The 23486-nt window shown below is 39.5% G+C and overlaps 1 protein-coding gene and 1 pseudogene across 2 annotated transcripts in view; one reads left to right on the top strand and one right to left on the bottom strand.

The window, feature by feature from the left end:
• Positions 1 to 23486, bottom strand: part of NCOA2 (nuclear receptor coactivator 2) — a 287290-nt gene that overhangs the window by 17244 nt on the left and 246560 nt on the right. The window contains exons 12-16 of one of the 2 annotated variants that reach the window (XM_053929700.1): positions 18936 to 19146; positions 16637 to 16843; positions 14176 to 14388; positions 11518 to 11647; positions 2707 to 2872 (exon numbers count right to left, since the gene is read on the bottom strand). In XM_053929700.1, the coding sequence (XP_053785675.1) occupies positions 2707 to 2872; positions 11518 to 11647; positions 14176 to 14388; positions 16637 to 16843; positions 18936 to 19146 (927 nt within the window). The remainder of the gene's footprint in view (positions 1 to 2706; positions 2873 to 11517; positions 11648 to 14175; positions 14389 to 16636; positions 16844 to 18935; positions 19147 to 23486) is intronic. The other variant, XM_053929705.1, reaches the window with a different exon arrangement.
• LOC112315605 (large ribosomal subunit protein eL42-like) lies at positions 559 to 2405 on the top strand (annotated as a pseudogene).

Raw genomic sequence — 23486 nt, 5'->3', positions numbered from 1 at the left:
TGAAACAACCACCTTGGTATCTATCTGGGATCAGCAGTGTTGGGATTCCCACCACCATTATTCCCATTTTGCAGACAACAAAACTGAGACTTGGAGAAGTGAAGCAAATTGCAACCAGCCTACCCAGCTAGTGAGTAGTGGGTTCCAAACCAGTTTGTGACTTAGGACCACCAGTACAATACACTGCTTTTATTTAACTGCTTACTGGGGCTGTCAGAATTTCCTGCACACCCCACATTTTGTCACCATCTTATCACCTACTAGACAAATTTAATGTGTTTTGTCATTCTTGACTTCTAAAGGCTCCCCTATCTGGGTCACAATGGGGTAGGTGTAGAAAACCCAGAACTTCTCCAAGGGGGAATAGCTCAGACCCAGGTGGCCTTAAACATCTATGTGTGAAGTGGGAAAGTGTTCCTGGCTAACCCTCCTCCATCTATAGCTAGGAGTAATTTCTACAAACCCCAATCTGTTGGAGGGAAGGCCCCAACAGCGCAAACATCTAGGAGGTTTTCTTTAGCTTAATAACATCCTGGGCTTCTTCAAACCAGCCTAGCCATGCTGAAGCAGGGGCCTGGAGACACCCGGGATTCAGGTCAGTGTGGCCCTGAGGTTGGCCCATGAGAACTGGGCCCATTCTCCCCTCCCCATGACAGTTTTAAAAAATGTGGATGGAGTCTACGTGGGGGAAACCATTCATTGTTGAATTATTGCTCTAACTAAATCCACAAAACTATCTCGGAACTTCATTTCCCCTGACTCCACCTAATAACCACATTTCCATAATTCAGTTTAATATGATATAAGGATGGATTTGATGAGACAATTACAAATAATACAAATAAATGGAAAAAAAGAAGACTAAAAATATTTAACAATGAAATGATGCCAGTTTTGATAAAAACAAGGCACCCAGCAACCCCAAGGATCACATTTTTAAATGTCACTTAGACAAAACTCAAGGACAATGCCATTGAATGTGAAATTCTAACTACTACCCAGAGCACAGTAAACCAGCCACACAGGAAATATATTAACTCCATTTTCCTTTCTTGATTTATTTCAGGTTATATCAGGTAAACTTAAGTCATTTCTTTCCATTCTGCTGTTCTCAGTATGAATCGACAAGTCTTAATTAACTCCCACTATGTCTGCCAAACGGTGGGGACTATGACAAGACTATCTTTAATGCTTCAGAGAAGTCTCCAATGACTCTGCACCACCATCATCACAGGCCCTCCCTCATGACACGTCAGATGTGCAAGAAGCTGACTGGACACTGGGAGGCACTTTTTAGTAATCAGAAACGGAGATGACTCATGCCGAGAAGAACGGAAGATAGCAGCATGACTGTGATAGTTTTTTCTAGGTTATTCCTTATACAGTAAACCAGCAAGGCCGCTTCACACCAATTTAGCTGGTAGCCAAATTCAGAAAGCACTATGTTATTTCATGAGACTGTGTTAGGTTATTTCTTGAATTACTGCTATAAATAGCAGAGAATTACTTTAAGTAACTACCTAATTACCAGGAGGAAGGAAGCTAAATAAGTAAGTACGTTAAGATTGGTTAACTTCTTTATATTCCCACTTATGCTTAATTATCCTCAAAACTATTGTGGGCAAAGGTCAAAATGGCATTTGAGTTCTTCCTTTCCGTGCCAACAGCACTCTTGCAAACCTGGCAAACGTCCCTAAACCCCACCGGACTTTCTGTAAGAAGTGTGGCGAGCCTCAGACCCACAAAGTAACTTGGTGCAGGGGGGACAAGGATTCTCTGTACGTGCAGGGAAAGCAGGGTCCTGACAGGAAGCAGAGTGGCTGTGGTGGGCAGACTAAGCCTATTTTCTGGAAGGAAAAAAAAAGCTAACTACAGACAAGATGGTGCTGAGGCCTGAATGCGTTGAACCCAACTGCAGATCTGAGAGAATGCTGGCTATTAAGAGATGCGCGCATTCTGAACTGGGAGGAGCTAAGAAGGGAAAGGGCCAAGTGGTCCAGTTATAAGCTTCATATTTTGTTTTATTATGTGACAATAAAATCTTGAGGATATGTTAAAAAAGTGATTTTGAACAACAGTCACCTCTAAAAAATGACTTCTGCTAATTTATGTGCAGTATTCTTTTAGAACTAATAGCTTCCCATCACTAGTCCACAAATATAAGATTAATACAGTGATTGCAGATACTTGATTTGTTTTTTTTTTAAATCCTCACTCGAAGATATATTTATTGATTTTAGAGAGAGAGTAAGAGAGACATTGATCAGTTGCTTCTAGTATGTGCCCTGACCAGGGATTGAACCTGCAACCTTTGGTGTTTGGGACGACACACCAAGCAATGGAGCCACCTGGCCAGGGCACAGACACTGTCTTTTTCGATGAAAGCATTCTGGGTCACTGGGACAGCAGTGTTCCATTCTGGGTGTCTCCGCTTCCTGCATGTCCCTCTCCATCGTCATTAGGCGAGCTGGACCTGAGTTTCTGCCTTTCAGTTCAATAACCCAAATTCTGTGTAAAGCTCATTTTCATTCTTAGGCCAGAGTTTATGTGGGAGTAACAGAGGGAAAGAAAGAAAATAAAGCTAGCCTGGTATTAGGTAAAAAGAAAAATTCTAAAAAGGAGACTGCAGATTATCTGTCAGGAGAAGGAAACGAACACCCTCATGCCCCTGAGAAGCTCAGCCACACCGGTTCCCTCTGTGCGTACCTGGCTGACCAGCTCGGGTATTCCCAAGGCTCTATCGATCTCCTCTAGGCCATCGAAGTTCCGCAAGGCCAAGTAGAGCTGGTCCAGGAGAGCTCCTTCATCACTGGGGGATTCCGTGGCAGGATGTGGACACAGCAAGTCGTCTGGAGAGCTGCCAAATGGCTGCCTGTAGAGAGACAGACTTCACCCTGGGCCCGTGGAAAGGCTAATCGGTTAGAGAACAATTTTTTTTCCCCCTTAAGGACAAAAGTATCATTTGACTTCCAGGGTCTTTGTAGTAAAATACTATACCAGCCAGAATAGAACAAAATGACAACCCAAAATAATATACAGAGAGCATTTGAGATCTTGCTCCCTGGCATATGTTGTTAGTCTGTCTCAAATAAACTCTTAAAAAAAATAGATACACTTGAACAGAGATTTACGTGAGTCCAGGGCCCACGTGACTATTACATTTCCAAAGATCAACACTGATTCCTTAAGCACATATATATTTATTTTGCACTGAAGTAATCAAGGTACTTTTCTGAATTTTTAGGAGGACTAATCGAATAGTCTTATTTCACATGAGGCTATGCTGATCAACCTGGGAGAGACTAGAGCATCATAGGCATAAAAGCTACATGCAGTTTTTGAACTCAGCTGTCACTAGACTAAACTTGACTGGACAAATAGGAAATTTTTAGTCATGCATGCTAGACTTGTGGACATTTATGAACGCCCTCAAGAAGTGTAGTGGTTAGCCTTCCTGAGTTAGACAAGAAAAGCGGATCATGAATATGCGAATTATGTTTGTTATTCTATAAGGTAATAGGTGATAAAACCATAATACTAAACCCCAAATTCTATGGTATATAAAACTCCTGTAATTCAAATTAACTGACAATTTCGGGATTTTTAAAAAGAGCTTCTGGGTGGAAAGCCAAGATGGCGGTGTAGGTAGACACACTGCGCCTCCTCACACAACCAGAACTGACAGAAAATCGAATGGCAGGGAAGTCCGACACCAAGTAGATAAAAAAGAAACATACATCCAGACCGGTAGGAGGGGTGGAGACGGCACCGGGGCAGAGAGGACTCGCATTGCTGTGGCGGGACCGAGACTGGCGCAGTGTGGGATGAACGGGGCAGACAGTCTGGCCACTAGCAGACCCTGCGGCCCCACATTCGTGCAAAGATAAACCGAGAGGGCCGGACTCAGAGTGGCGGAGAACGGGGCAGGCAGAGCAGTGGGTAGCACCCGGCCCCACATTCACACACAGATAAACCGGGATGAATGGCGGGGAGCAAAGCAGACCTCGTAACCCAGGGCTCCAGCTCGGGGAAATAAAGCCTCAAACCTCTGATTGAAAACGCCCGTGGGGGTTGTGGCGGCAGCAGGAAAGACTCCCAGCCTCACAGGAGAGGTCGTTGGAGAGACCCACAGGGGCCTAGAGTGTGCATAGGCCCACCCACTCAGGAACCAGCACCAGAGGGGCCCAATTTGATTGTGGGTAGCAGAGTGAAATATTGAAATCTGGTGGAGAGTGGAGCGGGAGCCATTGCTCCCTCTCGGCCCTTCCCCCACGTACACGTCACAGCGCAGCGACCAGCGTTACCCCGCCCCAGGAACACCTAAGGCTCCGCCCCTTTAAGTAACACACGAGTCAAAACAAACAAAAAAAAAATGGCCCAAATGACAGAACACTTCAAAGCTCCAGAAAAAATACCACTAAAGAGAGGAAGAGATAGCCAACCTATCAGATGCACAGTTCAAAACACTGGTTATTAAGACGCTCACAGAATTGGTTGAATTTGGTCGAAAACTAGATGAAAAAACGAAGGCTATGCCAAGAGAAACAAAGGAAAATGTACAGGGAACCAATAGTGATGTGAAGGAAACTGGGACTCAAATCAATGGTGTGGACCAGAAGGAAGAAAGAAACATCCAACCAGAAAAGAATGAAGAAACAAGAATTCGGAAAAATGAGGAGAGGCTTAGGAACCTCCAGGACAGCTTGAAACGTTCCAACATCCGAATTATAGGGGTGCCAGAAGGAGAAGAGGAAGAACAAAAAATTGAAAACTTATTTGAACAAATAATGAAGGAGAACTTCCTCAGTCTGGCAAAGGAAATAGACTTCCAGGAAGTCCAGGAAGCTTGGAGAGTCCCAAAGAAGCTGGACCCAGGGAGGAACACACCAAGGCACATCATCATTACATTACCCAAGATTAAAGAGAAGGAGAGAATCTTAGAAGCAGCAAGAGAAAAGGAGACAGTTACCTACAAAGGACTTCCCATAAGACTGTCAGCTGATTTCTCCAAAGAGACCTTACAGGCAAGAAGGGACTGGCAAGAAGTATTCCAAGTCATGAAAGGCAAGGGCCTACATCCAAGATTACTATATCCAGCAAAGCTATCATTTAGAATGAAAGGGCAGATAAAGTGCTTCTCAGATAAGGTCAAGTTAAAGGAGTTCATCATCACCAAGCCATTATTATATGAAATGTTAAAGGGACTTATCTAAGAAAAAGATAAAAAAATAGGAACAGTAAAAATGACAGCAAACTCACAGTTATTAACAACCACAACTATAACAAAAACAAAAACAAACTAAGCAAACAACTAGAACAGAAACAGAACCACAGAAATGGAGATCACATGGAGGGTTATCAATAGGGGATTGGGAAGGGGAGAGAGAGGGGAAAGGTACAGAGCATAAATAGCATAAATGATAGGTGGAAAATAGACAGGGGGAGGGTAAGAATAGTGTAGGAAATGTAGAAGCCAAAGAACGTATAAGTATGACCCATGGACATGATCTATAGGGGGGGAATGTGGGAGGGAGGGGGTGGGCAGGATGGAGTTGAGTGAAGGGGCAGAAATGGGACAACTGCAATAGCATAATCAATAAATATATAAAAAAAATAAAAAGAGCTTCTGAATGATTTGAATACCAAAGGGGAAATGAAACTTATAATTTGCCAAAATAGTCTAATTTGTACCCATAGAGTAGTATAACATAGGATTTTTTGGAGGACATAAGTTTATAGATAAGTAACTTCATTCTTAAGTGAAAACAGACTCGTCAAAGGATGAAGTTGCCTGCTTAACCCACTTTAATATGCCATGTTTTCTGAAGATAGCTTAATATGCCACGTTGGCCTAAAATCCTGAAATGCTGATTATTAAAGACTACAATTTCAAATAGTTATAACACAGTACATTAAAAGCTAATCTAGACTCTCCACTTATCTCTAGTTACTTGTAAAGAAAAATCACCCAATTAAGTGTCCCTCGATGACACCCTTACCTGCTTGCTGTCCCTGGCTCCAAGCCTGCAGCCTCACTGCCTCCGAGGCGTTGCCACCAGGCAGTGCAGCCAGAAGCACGAGCCACGCAGGCATGCTAAGGGCTTCCACCAACACTCTCAGGGGCTCTGCTCTCATTCTGGGACTCTTTCTACACCTGCCTCCTCTCCTTAAGATTGCCTTGGTTCTCAGTAAACAGCAGACACTGAACTAGTTCCCCCACTGCCCTGTCACACCCTTCCAAAATTCAAGTTCAAATTCAAATGTGATCAGATCACTCCACCATTGCTACTTAGGGAGTGAGAGGTAGGAGCAGACACAGGAAAGTAGCAACAAGGAGAAAACCACAGGACTACATGTCACTAAAGCAAAGGCAGGAGGAAATGCCCCAAAGAGGAATGACCAACATTTGGATGTTGTAAATTTCATGCAAAAAGAGCTCAAGCCAGCTAAGAGTGGATGTCATCTACATAACAGGTTCTCTTTGGCTGAGACCTCATTCCCCAACAATGCTATTCAAGTAGTTTCTTTGTTTAGCTTTATTTTAAATTTTCAACACCTGTTTCTTTAGAAGCTTCATTTCTACACAACCACGACCCTGCCCCCAACCTCTCCCCACTGGTGACAAGCTCATGTGAAATGTGCTCTTGTTTAACTCCAGCAAGGCTGCCTGGGTTCTGCATGAACCCAGACTCCACGGTCTTGCATCTATTGAGTCAGAAGGGGAGGAGCTTTCTCCTACCTTTGCAAGCAACCGCACCCTAGTAAAGACATATTCAAATGCTTAAAGAAAAAAAAAAACCCTGATGCAAATATTAACTTGCATTTAAACAATTTCCTACATAGTAAAGCAACCCATTTGTGTTACATGCTTCTCATTTCTTTTTTTAATTAAAGAAAAGTGAGTTGGTATCTCTGGGCCCTCTTCTACTCAAGGTAGAGCTCTCAAGGTGCTCTCCTGCGTATAGTCCCAGTCGGATTCTTCCGATAAGGTGCTGCCAGGTTCCTTTTCCCAAAACACACTTCACTGAGCTGACTGAGAGTTCTTACTTCACCTCCCCAGGGGAAAATGTCTAAGTCCCTGGGCCCTGGTGGTGGTGGTGGAATTCAAGGACACACACACACTTTGGTAAAGCTGAAGTTTTCTAAACTTAGTGTCTACAACTTCCCCATGAGCCCCAGCTATCTGGGCAACTGATCTTTCCCCACACCAGCGTAACGCCAGGACCTTTCACTCCACGCTTCTCCATCTAAGATCCCCACCAGGGCAGGATGTACTCCTTCACAGCCACCCTTGACCACCCCTGCTCAGCTCCCAACTTTAGCACCATCTACTGTGCCATGCTAAATCAATATTAGCATCCACGCTAAAAACATCAACTTTAGACTGTGCCTGGTGAGGACATCTAAAATCTCTTTGTTGGTCCAGTACTTGAACTACATAGGTTCAGTAACTTTTCAGTTGATTATAATAAAAACTTCCTGATCTAGACAGGAAATCATACCTTATACACAGAAAAATACATCACACTGTGGCTTAATTTTCTAAATTTGGGCATACTGTATAAGTCATATCATTTCCCTTAAAGACACCATAGTATGCTCGGCTTACAGAACAAATATTGATCCAGACTTCCAATCTGAACTTTATAAATGGTTGCCAACGAAACAAAGAAAGTATTTTCCTAGAGTTTGGGCAGTTACAAATGCAGTTACAATGTACATGGTGACTGACAGACCTGTGTAATATTAAGACAAGGGTAAAATTCAGAGGAATAAAGGGAGGAACCAGGCCAACATCAACAGAAAGCCCATTTCTTAATATTTTCACTTTCATTGGCAGTCTAGTAAGGACATTACGGATGGTGATAAGGAGAGTGGGGTCAATTCTGAGCCCCTATGTGAGAAACCATACCATTGCCTTCACTTTTCACATGTATTTTCAAAATTTTGCAAAAAAGTAGCAGCTACTACATAATGAGAAACAGTCAACACAAGAAACTTTACTCTCAGATACATTTCAAATAAGAGAAAACCAAATTAACTCCAAAATTTTGAACTGAATGTGAAAGCAAGTCTTTCATAAAGGGCAGCTACTATATTTTAAGAGAAAAATATCACTTTTATAAATCAAACAGAAATCTTCAAACAAATCACCTATACATTCTGGACTATATTTTAAACCTTTTTCTTACATACCGGATGAGTGAAGGAAAGAAACCACAATGGAACTACAGAAAGTGGAAATTCAATTACAAATCCATGAGTATAGGAATATGTCAGAGATTTAAGGGCTAAACCACTGCCTTTTTGAAATGTATGCATAAACTAATGCTTGGTTCCTAAAACATTAAAAAACCTATTCCTAAACAGATAGGCTGTACAAATGTAAAATATTAATGATGACATGTATAAACTGGGTTTTTAAAAAGCACTGCTTTTTTCTTTGGAAAAAAAAAGGAGAGATGATGTTAGAAACCCTGTTCCTCCTCACTTCTGAAGCTCTGGGACAGTTAGATTAGCATTGATTTGGTCATAAACCTCCTCCAAACTGAATTATTTAAAATAAAAGAAGTGGGACAAGTGGCTGGAAAAAGTGAAGTAACTTTCGCAGTGGTGAGAACGGTTTGTTTTGTTCACACAGTCCTTAGACAGAGACAGCTGACAGTAGCCCCGGACACTGCAGAACAGGCGATGCTGAGTCACAGAACCGGCACAGCACGCCCAACAGCTTTGTTTGTGACTAGACTCAGTAAAATCTGGAATTCCTCCTTTTTAAAACAAACAAACAAAAAACCAGAACTCTCATCTGTTTGGGAAGCAGTGACAATTCTAACTTTGGCCTTAGTTTTCCCTAGAAACTCATCTTTCACATTTCATTCAAAAACACATATCAAGTGTCAGTTTTACTTGTTACACTAATTTTTATTATGTGTGAATTTCCATGGAAATGGGCGAGTTTTTAATATGTCAAATGAACACATTTGGAAAAAGCATAATGCCCCCTGACACAATGAAATGAGACTTGAAAGAGCTGGAGGGAGCTTGAGAAAGCCCAGACTCCATGTGGGAGTCGCCAGGAAACTCAGAGGCGGCTCCACTGGCCATGGGAGCCAGTCCAGAAAGAGCCAGAATGCCTGACTGTGGTTCTCCCTTCTGCTCTTCCAGCCACATTTCTACTCAAGGTGCAGCGGGAGGACCAGTGGTGCTCCTGGGTCCCACCCAGACGTGACTTTAAATGAGACCCCAACGGTGGTTCACGGGCACAGTGGGGTTGGAAAACGCTTGTTGCCCCCAATAAGTGCATCGAATACAGCTGGAGAGTACCCTTCCTTCTCTCTACAGCAGTTGTTAAGCAGTTCCCTTAAGTCTTTTCTTTCAGTGAAAGAACCAGCTCTCTACTTTTCTCACCAACCCTATTGCAGGGCTCATGTTCATCTTCTATTTTTTTAAACATCATCGAATCCTCTGAATCCTTAACACATAGAAAGGAAATGGGCACCACACCACTACTCTGAGCTGTGCAACCCCAATGGCAACAAAAGCATTAAATTCCAGAGTGGGACTTGCTCAGAAATTTGTATTTCTTAAAATATATTTTATTTATTTATTTTTAGAAAGAGGGGAAGAGAGGGAGAGAAACACCAGTGTGTGGTTGCCTCTCACCTGGCCCCCACCGGGGACCCAACGAGCAACCCAGGCATGTGCCCTGACTGGGAATCGAACCGGCGACCCCCTGGTAAGGCAGCCCGCTCTCAATCCACTGAGCCATGCTAGCCAGGGCAGAAAGTTTTATTTTTAAGCAGCTCTAGAAATGTATTCTACTTTGGGGAAAGCTCAGGAACCTGTTGACTTTCACCATTTGTGAATCTGATAGGAGTATTATGTATAATTTTAGACTAGAATAATCCCAGAAGGGTAAAGACCTTCAGTCTGCAGTAAGGTGTTCATTGAGCCTCCAACCCAACTCTTTATATATGATCCTCAAGGCCAAATTTCTCCAGTGTAAATTTACTTCCTGGAAAACAAGGCCTGCATCCTGTGAGTTCCCACACTGCCTCTTGCTCAGGCTCTCAGCTACCTCCCTGCCTTGGGGCTCTTTGCCCATTAGCCAGCTGAGCAGTGGCAGCACTCAGGCCCCCAGGTCCCCTGGGCAACTCCTGCTTCCAGTGCTGTGCTACAGTGAGACTACGCATGTAATACAATTGTGATGTTGCCTTTGTAGGGAATAATACAAAACAAAACAAAAAAATACCAGGGAGCTAAAACCTGAGCATCCCCTGAGCCGTGGGTGACAGGTGTGTTTATCTATAAAGCATAGCAAAGTCAAAGAGCTGCCCTGAGATGGGCTAAGCTGAGGGACCCTGGACGAGACCCAAGCAAGTAGTGACCCCAGCCCTGGCAGAGACCACCACATATTCTCTCAAGAAAAGTGTCCTCAATTCAACCCCAGATGCTTCAGTGACTGAGATCAGCTATGAAGGATTATCGAAGTACTCTGGGAAACAGATCAATCACTGGATTTAGAACTTCAAGAAATCTAGATATTGAAATTACTGGGTAAAAAAATTTAGAAAACAATGATTAATATGTATAAAGATATAAACATCAAATCACAGAAATAAGCTAATAAAAAGAGGCTATGAAAAGAACCAGGCAAATAAAACTCTTAGAAATGAACAGCATATACCAAATACCAAGCGGTATAAATAAATAAACCCACACCTACACACACTAGTAAAGCTACAATGCAGCAAATACAAGAATTGCTCAAAAGCAATTAGAAAGAAAAGATCACTGACAAGGAAATGAAAATGATTACACTGACAATCAAAACCAATAAAATTCAATAAACTTGATAATACACCACAGCCTTTTCAAAAAAACTGTTTTAACAGCTTAATGCACAAAGTCTGAACGCTTCAGTCTGATATTTAAGGCCCTCTATAAACCTATTCTATTGCTGATCTACTCTTGCAGCCAAATCTTCTGATAGTGCCTTTTATTTTTTTCAATGTGGCAAAATATATGAAAGAGAAAGCTAGATGATTTTCCGCTACCCTGAACATATTGTGTTGCCTCTGTAACATCCAGTCCTCTGACCACGCTGCTTTTGCTGGGTAGACTGGCTTCCTGCCATCCCTGCCTCCAGAAATGACTCCTTTTCTGCACGGTCTTGAGGCCTTTCCCCAGTCACCTGACTTGACGATCTCTTGAAATACAGTTTATTTCTCTTATGGCATATATAGTGCACACTAACTCATATTACCATTATTAGGGTACGTATTTTATTTCCTAACTATACTGTAACTTCTTTAAAGGCATGCTCTAGGTGTGAATTCTGGGTTTCTCCCCTGCCTACACGCCCTGCCCAGCAGATGATATAGCCTGAATGCATGAAAAGTCGTCAGGTACCAACTATTAAAAGGAAAAGACTGACTCCTGGCACAGGTATGCATGAAGTAACTTAGAACTCATGACACACTGCTCTGTTGGATCTCCTGGGGGCTCAGCACTCACCTGCTTTGGCTGGCGAAGGAGGCCTGGTCTATGGGCAGGATGCTTTCAGGCCACGGGGCGGTCTGGTTTGGAGGAGCTTGTTGTTGGCTATACTGGGGTCCCCCCATGTTCATCTCTAATTCAGATGGCCCTAAAAAAGGAGAAGACAAAAATCCAAAAATCTTACAAGTTGTAATCAGGGAAGTATCTATTTCTGCTCTGCTCAAAGTTGAATATGTGGGGCTTTTTTAGAAAATGAAAAATACAGAAGGAATAATAATCCGTTGAAAATAACGAGACACTTTTTGTTCTGATACAGAAATAAAGGCAATAAATATCAAGACTCATCACCTACCTCACAGACTATTTACAGCAGCAGTTCTAAACCTCTTTTTGCACTTAGGACCCTTTATATTCTGTCAAAATAGATTTTGTTTGTGTGGGGTATATCTTATTGATATTAATTAATTGGAAATTAAAACTGGCAAACAGAAAAATAATTATTGATTCATTTAAAAATCATCATAATAAACCCACTATATGTTAACACAAATTTTTCTGAATGAAAAAAAGGCATCTTTTACTGGCATTAATTTACATTTTTGCAAACACTTTAATGTCTGGACTGATAGAAGAGAGCCAGAATCTCTTATCTGCTTCCACATTTCATGTGAGAGAATGACAGTGAGAAAGAAAAACACTGTCTTAGTATTACAAGGAAAATAGTTTTGGCCTATCAGACCCCTTTCAAAAGGGTGCTGGGGTCCTGAGCCATCTATTTGAGAGGTGCTGGTCTGCGCATGCTCCTGACCTCACTGTGATTCAGTGAGCTCTTCCACCCAAAGAGCGCAGAGCAGAGAGGAGGCCCAGCCAGTTCAGACATGCTCATTCTTAATAGTTCCTTTTAGAGGTGTAAGGCTAATTGATGAGATGAGTTTTATATATTTTCTTTTTTAAAAAAGTCCTCACCCAAAGACATGCTTACTGATTTTAGAGAGAGGGGACAGGAGGGAGAAAGAGGGAGAGAAACACTGATCGGTTGCTTCTCCCATGCGCCCCAACTGGGGACCAAACCCATACCTCAGGCATGTGCCCTGACTGGGGATCGAATCTGCGACCTTTTGGTTTAAGGGTAGAGGCTCCAGCCAACTGAGCCACACTGGGCAGGGTAATAATACGAGTTTTTAAATGATTTCATTGTTAACATTATCTGTAGACCTGTTTTCCATTATAATAGATTTCCTGTTGAGTTTCTGGCTTTTTAAAAATTTATTAAAAATTGGAGAAATTCAGCTACACAGCAAAGCTCACAGAGCTGTATTTCAAACTCAAAAGCCAGGTGAGATGCCCTTCGGTGAAGAAAGACTGAGAATAAACTAAATTTCTGGATATAAGTTATTTATGATGATGATTTTAAAAGGAAGAGATATTTTAAAAATTCCCCAGTTTAATTTTGCATGGAATTCTGGTCATTTTGGCATTTTTCATGCAAGCCTCAAATGATATGAATTTATTTAAGAACCACCACTCATTAACTCGAAATACATTCTCTGTAGAAGGTGATAGGAATGTCATCTTTCAGAAACAATAAACCCAAACGCACTGAACAATTAAGCAGCTAGGAAGAAAACGATGACAGAGGTGGGACGAGAATTCTGAAATATCTCCCCAAAACAATAGTGGCACGTTTCCGTTAATGATCTAGCACTTATGGAACGATATCTAAGTATATGAAAAAGTAAAAAAGTACATGAATATTAACCTATCTGAATTATGCTAATGTACAAGATAAGAGGAAGGTTAATACATCAGTGATTAAGAAAATAATCTTGCGTATGAGCTGCACAGATCATTACTTTTTAAAAAATACTGACTTTATTGAGATACAATTCACATACGATACAATGTATTCAGTTAAAGTGTGTGACTCAGAGGATTTAGTCATCTCAGAGGATTTAGTGTGAGCTGTAAAATTGCAGAGTTGTACAACGACCACAACAATCACTTTCAGACATTTCTATTCTCCCCAAAGGAACCCAAAGGGGAACTGTTAAAGAGTCACTCCCATTGGCCCCCCTCCCCGAACCCTGAGTCCTAGGTGAATACTAATTTGCTTTCTTTCTCTACAGATTTGCCTATTCTGGACATTTCATATAAATGGAATTGCACAACGTACCACACCATTACTTTTAATAACATGTGAACTGTATCCAAACAGAATCCGACCGATCCTCACAATTCTTGGGATGTTCTATAAGACTCTGCACCTTCAGTGAGGACACGGGAGAGTCCGGTCTAATGGTGTAGAGTTGTGGCTCAGAAATACGCATTGGAAGGTCCTGATATGATCTTGATATTCACCCAGAGTCAGCAACCACTGCTCTATCACTGAAACACTTTTTCAAAATATAACACTTATAGTGTGACATTCTAACTCACTCCCCCCAAAGATGAAATTGGGCAATTTAATAAAAATAAAACATCATAAAGATTGTTGGTTCTGTTAGGTAACTGAAAGATTCTACACAGAGTTCCAGCAAAATCCCACTTGTGACAGCTTGACATGGGGGAATTACCTACATTGCAAATTAGGAGCTTGACTTGAAAGACCTTATGGAGCTGTTACTTACTCTAAAGAAAGCATAAAAGATAAAAGCCACGAGCACTGAACTGCCTTACCTAGATTCATGACCTGAGGCTGAAGCATCTGCCTTTGGCCAGGCTGGCTGCTGGGTCTCATGGGGATGCTGGCGGTGGGATTCCGAATCATACCTCCTTGGATTGGTCGGTTCATGGCACTGGTGGTAGCAGCACAGGTGACTCTCACAGAACTCTGTGGTGCCCATTCCCCAGACGGCACAGTGGGCCGGGCAGCATTACTGCTAATCATCCCTGAAGGCAAACCAAAGAAATGAGAGTTGCAGGAACTGAAAACATCTCAGCACGGATGAACACCAGATGATCTTACTCTGAAGGAGATAATCAGTCTGTAATACGCAGTTAGCCAATAGCTAAGGCTCTCACTGGGACAGGCGTGAGCCCTTGGCTAAGAATTAAGAATCGGCAATTACTACAAAGTTTTTTTTTCAATAACATGGACTTGCCACTCTTTATAGTTCGGAAAAGCTGTTAAAGTTGTTCCCATATGTACTTAGAAACAGGTGCTGTGGCGTGTGGATAACCCCAACTTCCTTCCTCAGGAAGTGAATCACATTAGCTGATACACACGTCAATGCTTTACTTTCCAAAAGGGAGGTGAGGCTAAGAGGAAGGAACAAGGTAAAAAATTGATAATCAACCCAAAATCACAGAGAATATCCCATGAAGCCTATGCCTATCCCTTTCAGAGTATTATCAGTTGTTAAGCTTCAAAATTATACAGGGGAGTCTCTAAAGCGTAGGGGAATTACTAGATCTTTTTACTACACTTCTTTGTAAGTCAAGGTCAGAGAACTCCTACTACTTCGATATGCCTGGACCACCATACTTCTGATTATAGACCTAGAATGGGTTAAGACAGATTTGACAAATCCTTTTATGCTTGAAATATCAATAGTTATCTGACCACACGTAATAAGAGCACAACACTGGCGAGCAGGATCAGGAGTTCACTCTCTCTGGGCTGGTCCCCCGGATGCTGGCAATGACCAAAGATTTGCTAAGACTTTATATTCTAAAGGTTTCAGAAAAGCCCCAAGTGAGGAACATTCATTTTGAAATGTTTTATGACAGATGTATAAAAGTTCGCTTTCAAATAGATGGCTTGCTGGATTTCATTTACTTTAATTATAATAAACAACTAAAAATAGGGTAGATTTAAGAAATGGAGAGACCATGTATTATGGGTGGTTTTTCACTGGTGAAATGAGAATGTGTTCTGTTAGGATGATTAAGAGTGACAGACATTTAATTAGATTGAAAAAATTAGAACAATATTATGGTAATATATATTTTAAAAGCCATTCCAAGATCAGATTTAAATTCTACAAAGATATCATGGGGAAAAAAGGCATTTTAGCTTTCCAAAAATCTATTATGTAAATAGTATGACAAGATTATAGAAAGCAGAAGGAAAAATCATCCATAATTCAACAATATTAATGCAATTATAACTGGGGTAGTCTCTTTCAGTTTTTTTTTACTTTTCAATGAAGCACAGGCATTTCAATCGTTTCCCCTTAAATTGAACCCTTATTTTCAGTTACCTATCTAAATCGCAAATATTTACAGGGATTACATACTAAGCAAAAACCAGAAATCCCCAAAATCAAACACCCACCAATATAAGTTCTTTTGATAACATCTACTCTTTCAATGCCTTTGTCTTTAGAACCTCACTTCAACAAAGGAAGAAAGCTCAAATTGTGAGCTGTTCTTCATTGGGAAAGTCAGTATCCTTGCTATGTCTATGATGAACAGATATTGTAGGGTACAGGACGTGGTGCTTACATGTGCTGCTGCAATGATTTCCAGCCTGAATCGGATGAAAGTTCGGGAATGTGGTAGCTGCGATGACAGTGACTATCCCTTAGGAATGTGCTTGGCGACCTGGCAGACACCTCAAGTTACAGCAGGTCGAGGTCCAAACCAGATCACAGGCAACTCCAAAACGGAGTACTGGGCCAGTTACTATCAGACCAGGCATACTATTACTTAAAGTTTTAAATTTTTAATTAATATTTTTCTGAATGAGAATTGTATTGTTTATAAGTATGAAAGGTTGGTTGAATTTTAAACTTTCATTCTGAAAAATCTCCAAGCACAAATAATCAATTAATAGGAGGTTTTGGGGTTATCAGCAGATTGTCACGAAAAGCTGGCAAGCACCAAATTATTTTACACACACCACCACAATGTCTTGAACAGTAACTGGAACAGAAGTAAAGTAAGCCTATGCTGTAACAGAATTAATGATTTGCAACCTCGTGAAAGTAATGATCACAGAATAAAATGGTCAGTTTACTGTAAGGTTTTCCAGTGCTTCATATACCACTTTCATGGTGCAAATCTGTAGACTTTTCCTATGTTCAGATGTTAGCTTCTAACATGAAAAATTTCACTTGAAGAATTCTACTAGTTTGATGTAGATAAATACATCATTAAGTAACCCAGTAAAGTAACAGTGTATTTGAGCCCTTACCTGTGCTACTGTTCCCTAAATTTCCTTGGTTTCCCATCATCCCTTGGTTACCCATCATTCCTGGCTGAGGTATCACTGAGTAGGGACTACTGTTTCTGATAGGTGGGAAGGGTCCAGCACCAGTTGGGCTTTGCAATGTGATGTCAAGTGGTAAATTCTGGTTTGGCAATAACCTGCCCAGTTGCCCTGGTCGTGGGTTATTAAAAGCTAAGGAGAGAACAAATGAAAATTAAAGGTTAATATTAGCTAACACGCAGAAAAGAACGAACAGAATTAGTGATTAGGGAAAATGTTAAATGTAAAATAACAAAGATATGCATGTCAGGGACCAACTGCCTACATAAAAAATAAATTCACAGACAAAAGATGCAGCATCAAAATCTCATAATCTAATCCACAGGAAACTAATTCAATTACATTCTTGTGGGAAAAAAAAAGAAAAAAAAGAACATCTATCACTTACCATATATTTTTCTTCTCAATACTAATTTCTAATATTCAATTATATTTGCTAAGTAAACCCCTAATATGTTCTTTTTCACGTTGTATTATTCAAATTTAGGAGTATTGCTTTGTCACAGTTATGAAGCTATAAACATCTCCTGTATACAGCACGAAACCCAGAAATATGTGGTTAGAATATCATGTCTTCACTGGACTTTCCTAGGAGTACCATTAGGTCAAAAGTATCTAATTTCATCGAAAGTGAAAATCTTCAAGTGTGAACTCTGCTACCTGAAGTAATTAGTAATGCTTTAGGACCGTAATCTTTAATCTCCTAAATACAGCCTTTTAGAATTCCAGACACATGTAGATTTGAAATGATTCTTATGGTTAGTTCCCAAGAACGTATTGTGCAACAGGCGATACACCAGTGCACTGTACTGTTACACAGACAACCAGTAATTTGACAGCAATGCTATGTAACTTTAAAAGTGCAAAGATATTATAAATTACAATTTATAGCACCAATTTATTAAATAATACCAAATATTTTACTTTCTCTGAATTATATAAACATAGTATGAATAGAACATTGGAAAGGAAAGGTTCTTAATAATCAGTAGCAGAAATAAAATATGCAGAAGAACTAGGGCATGGAATTTAAATTATATACATGCTTATTCATGACTTCCTCAGGTGTAGTTGTATGGTTACCATTCAATAATGTGAATACTATTAGGAGGCAAAGAGGGAGGAAAAACCATGAGTTCACATGCAGTTTGTCCTTCCTTAGTTCCGTTGGTTAGGAAGCGCCAACTTTCTAGCGTGTTTCTTACTTACTTCGCAGCTCTTTGACATTGTCATCTCCCACAGTCTGTAAGAAACCCTCCATTCTCTGAGAAACAGGCAGGTTTAACAGATAACAGCAAAACCTCTACTTTGTTTTACCCTTTTTGGAATGATATGGAATCGCTTGAGAAAAAATCTAGTAAATAGAGGTATCCTGTGATTTGGCTATAATTGCCATTTCTGGTTTAAGAACCAAGGTTGAGTTTTGGGCCAAACTGTATTAGAAGAGGGAAAAAAAATCATTATTCTGGTCACCAATGGAACTCTAAGGAAGTTATCTATCTTTCTGTAAATTATGTCCCTGGAACAGGAACAATATTTTCTTCCATTCAAACTATTGGGCAATTTTAGGCAATTATCAAATATTCATAGTGAAGGAAGATTTCATCTTAAACTTATTTAAATAAAGTTTAAAATAAAAACATAATAAATACGTACTTTGTAAGACAGTCTAAGTTCTTCCAGCTTTGTATCAAACTAGCCAAACTTAAAATGCACTTAGAAAATATTTATGATAAAATTCCATGTAAAATTGATATTTATCTGAGGATTCCTAAGAGATACGACAAGGTATTTTTAATGTGTGTAGTCCTTTCACATGATTAAATATTGAGAATTTTTAGTAGTATATTATTCCTAAAAAGTCAGCATAACTTTCTAATTTTTTATAATTTCAGTATTCAGTTATTAAAACACACAGAAACCTACTTTAAACTCCATTTCTGAAGGCAGTAACTGACATACAGGGAAATATGACAGTCATCTAAAGAACTGTATCTATGTAGGTCAGCCAGTCTCGGTCCACGTTGATTAAATTAACCACAAGAGAATGCTGGGAAGCCGTGTTCACACGAATCCACTTTGAATACTGTTTTGAAGGACAAGGACAGTAGATGGTGCTATCTGACCATAAAAACCTTGAAGGGACTTGCTGTTTGCATCAGATTTTATTATCACCCTGTCTGATGGTGATTATACGGCATAACCATCACTATCTCATACTCACTGCTCTGTGAAATTCGCAATGCTGTTTTCTGGGCTCCAACAGGTGTGACAGGGCTGTTTTCGGCTGTGAGTTGCATGAGGTCATTGATGATGGCTTGCTTGTCGACGGAACCAGCAGGGGCGCCAGGCCTCGTGTCTGGGAAAAGCTGTGGTAATTGACTATTCTGCAAATCATCCAAAATCTCCTCCAAGTTGTCCAGCTCACTGCCAGGCTGCAGTTAACAACAGAAGAGTTTATCCAGTCCCACTCTATGAGTGGGCAACCACAGGCCCCCTTGCAATTACAGACCTAACTGGTACAAATAAAAGCTGCAGATACGTGCCCACCTTGGGCCCAACAGTTAATAGATCTTTTAAAAAATTAAATCGACAAAGAACACATAATTTAATCTCTTGGTCCTCAATTTCCTCATCTGTAAAAAGAGAGATGACTGAATTAGAAAGAAGACTCTCTTCCAGCATGGTGATTCATTAGCAATTTATAAATTCCCCCTTATGCTAATAATTCAATTAATCATGAATATGTATATTTCTAATTAACCAAAGACCTACGGTCCAGATCTAAGTTTTGTGGTTAATTTCCCTAAGAAATGACAACAACACAAATGCTGGTAGAAAAGACGATCCAAATTTATACTACATCAGTACTTAGTAAATGGTGATTCCCTTTTAGGACTTTTTTTTTTAAGAGCAGGGGGTAAAATGCAAAATCAGCTTGTGGCAAGCATGAACAGCTAAGCATTGCCTTTTCAATGTGACTGGTGGTTTTTCCTGCTTGTACTTTCAGTTTCAAATAACACTGGCTCCTCAGTCACTCACCAGCTTAGGTGACAAAATGCAGGGAAGCAGGGTGAAACAGGTTGCCCCTAGACCAGCACCTACCAACCTGACTTCGTAGAAGCCATAAAAATGTTTTTTAAAGGGCTTTTCCTTTATGAAAATAATTTCATTTTAATTACCAACATTAAAATAATAAGGTAAACATCACCTCCATGTTATGTCTACTGTACAGAAAGCCCAACTGATTTTCATAGTCTTTTAGGTAGAAAGGACACATGGGCCAAGTATTTAAAGTCAGTACCGACCACACAAGGAAATGGCTAACTTAAACGCTAAGGTTACTTTCTAGTGAAGAAAGTGGTGAGAATGATTTTCTTGGTGTGTAGGTGGGAAAACATAAGTTAGGCAATTTCCCCAAAGTCACTGCATGGATTTTGAATCCTTGGCTGTGACTAACCCTTTTGTCTACACTGGCAAGTCAAATGACATTTTTTACATCTAATATGACGTATAGTTAAGCAGAAGCGCTTACAGTTTTATCCTATATACAATTCCTACTCCCTAAGTAGAGAGTGGATTTGGTAACACTTTTGCAATTTATGGTGAATGTGAAGGGATCCATTTTCCAGGGAATTCCTAATGGGTTGTTAGAGCAATTACAAGGACATTTTCTAGTTAGTTTAGCCAGCATTTCTAACAAAACATAGAAGCATCAAGTATGGGAGAGGCACATCTCAGGCGAGGGTTAGGTCCCAAAGTTAGCACCCTACAGCATAGACAGACACAGACAAGGTGATCCTTGAAACTCCTTAGGAAGGCATCTCACTAGATATCCCCTCCAGGGGCAGAGAACCAGTTTTTCCTCCAGAGAGGAGGCACATTACTGCTTCTTTGGCTGAGACTTAAATGACGTAGTTTCTGTAGGGGCCATGCTGCACTTAGAAGCCTGTAGCTACATTTTCACACCATTAGGGGCACAAGAGAACCAAAACCCAGTAAAACTGTCACACAACGCTGGATCAGTCCACTAGGGCACAAATTCAGGGGGTTGAATGGCGGGCAAAACTGCTCACACTACTTAAATAACCATTTAATAGCCACCTCTTCTTCCTTTCTGAATAAGTACAGGTGACTCTGTGTAAATTAAATGTACATGTAAAGTGAGGCCACTGCAAATCTTTATGATGTTTTGCTGAATATATAAGGTATAGAGATCAGTATAAACATAATTATGGTCTGGAACACAGTAATAGCCACTCAGTCAACCTGATGAATTCTTTAAACTATATTTATCTGCAATCTAAAAAATTTTCCCAGGATCAGCTAAATTTCTCACAGAAATTCCTATAATTTCTATTAATTTCTCAAAAATGATTCATAAAAATGTGTGATAGGCTTATAGCTGTGCATGAAAAAGCTATGGAGGTTAGAAGTAGGTTCTAATAAACTGTAGTGTATGGCTGTCCCAGGAAACCAAGGTTCCCCACTCTAATGCTGCCTTGTGTAGAGTATTTTGGAAAGTGGCCCTTGAAGCTCATTGTGTGTGTGTGTTTGTGTGTGTGTGTGTAGGAGGTGGCTATTATAAGTGATAAGGTGCTTCTTGAGAAAGCTTTGCAGATTGCCTTGGATAAGAATCATCCAGAATAAACTGGATCATATAAACAATCAATAAAAATAGATCATATATTCCTCAATGGATGCTCTTCTATTGGCCTTCCCTCAACCCAAGATACGTTTTAAAAAAAGTTCTTACACTACCAGTTAACAATCTGGGTCTAGACTCCTGCCTCTCATTTTCACCTTTACTGTTTCCATGCTAATAAAATTATAATAATTTAAGCCATCTCAAACAGGGAATGTCAGAGTTTCAAAAAGTTCTAATGATAGAATTCAAGATTACTGTAATCTTAAATTTATAATCTACTCTTATGCCTAATACTATATGAGTTTAAAATCAGTCTAATGTTAAATATATATGCTGCACTTAGCATATATATATATATGTGCTACATACACATACATAAACGGTTCAGCACAAATAACAAACTTTTCTTTATTACAAACTCATAAGCATGTCATTCTGTAGCATAACAACATCACACTCAAGCATACCATTTAACATTTTAGGTGAAATGTTCTAATTAAAACTATAAATTATTATACCCATATTATTACCTTAACCAACCACACTGAAGCAGGCCTTACTTCTGCTGGACCCTGTATATAATTAATGTTACTTATATACTCACACACAATGTTAAGAGCCAGTCAAATTCAACTGTGGATCAGCCTAGTTCTGACAAGTAACTAAACACTAATTCGTCTTAAGAAAACCATGCAGGAACTTCTTGGTGTTAGATTCAAAAGGAAAAGGTTGTTTAGAGACCTGTAACTACTGGTAATATCTTGTCAATTTTTGGAGTACATATTTAGTATTAATCTAACTGTCCCAAGTTTACTTTAAATGTTTTTCTTCAAGGAGATAAAGTTCGAATGTCTGTACCCCTTTGGTTGTTTAGTAATAAAATTGGACAAACATGTCTTTTTTTCTGTAGTCAAGTAATTTCTGGAAGGGAGGGATTCAATCACATTAAGTTTTTGATTAAACATTTTTTCCCCTAAATTTCTGTAAGCTTTAATTCTCATCCAAAGTTCTTCTAGTCAGTCCCTCTCTGCTTTGTTAAGCATGATTTCTTCCCGAGACACAAAGATTGATGCCTTCCTTTAAAAGGCTGCCAAGATACTTCAAAGTTTTGCTTAGGCATCTATTTGAATGCTCAAATTAGCCACATCAATTCAAATAGTTAGTTTAAACTATTTCAGGCAGAAAATGAGTCACAAAGATTTTTATACAAGTTCTACAAAATGAAAATTGAACTTGATTTCTTTAATTTTTCACTTTTCTGGTTTTATGAATTTTTCATGTGTCAAATAACCTGTTCTCTGAAGCAAATAAAAATAGCACATGCATTTTATAACATAAGTATTCTAATAAATTACTAAACATCTTTTCAAAATTTTAAATAAAAAGTGTAATTTTACCATATTTGCCTAACATAAAATCATTAAAATATGGTAATACAATTTACCGCATTTGGAGGGAAACACTATCAGTGTAAGTTAAGATATAGTTTGCCATTTTAATGGAACCAAATAACAAAAAGAAATTCTTCTTAGATTATTTCTAAACCCTCATCCTAAATAGCCCAGTAGCATTAGAAAGAATATAATTTCCACTTGGAGGAGCATCAACAGGCCCTATTGTGTAAAATAAGTGTGTAACTTCAAAGTTAATAAACATATTGGAAATTTTGCTGTCCTTACTTCCTGTTGATTATGAAATGCCATAGAAACAAATGTTTAAATACTCTAACCAGTAAAGAATGCTATTTTAGGTATAATAGCATCATTGGAATACTTCCTGTCCTTAATAAGTTAGTGATAGGTTAAACACACACTTGGTTAATGGCTCTTCTGAGTCAAAATAACAAGACAGTAACTGTGCACTTCAGGCTTGCTAACAGTTTATCTCACTAAATAAAAAACTTGTATTCCCTTGAAATCAAAGAAAAGTTTTCAATAAATGTGTATAGCACTTGTAGGAATGACAATTAATCTGTATTTGAAATTAGTGAAGGAGAGCAGGAGGACAGAGAATTGCTGTTTTTTACTTTAAGTCATTTTAACTTTGATCTAAATTTAAGTAATGCATACTTCCTGTGGTAGCTTTTCAAGTTGCAATGTTTTTGATGTTATTTTTTTGGTGGAGTTT

The sequence above is a fragment of the Desmodus rotundus genome, chromosome 8, assembly GCF_022682495.2.
Source record: "Desmodus rotundus isolate HL8 chromosome 8, HLdesRot8A.1, whole genome shotgun sequence".
In the NCBI taxonomy this organism is placed as follows: Eukaryota; Metazoa; Chordata; class Mammalia; order Chiroptera; family Phyllostomidae; genus Desmodus; species Desmodus rotundus.
The sequence above is the reverse complement of the archived record's forward strand: the minus strand, read 5'-3'. Positions and strand labels throughout refer to the sequence as shown.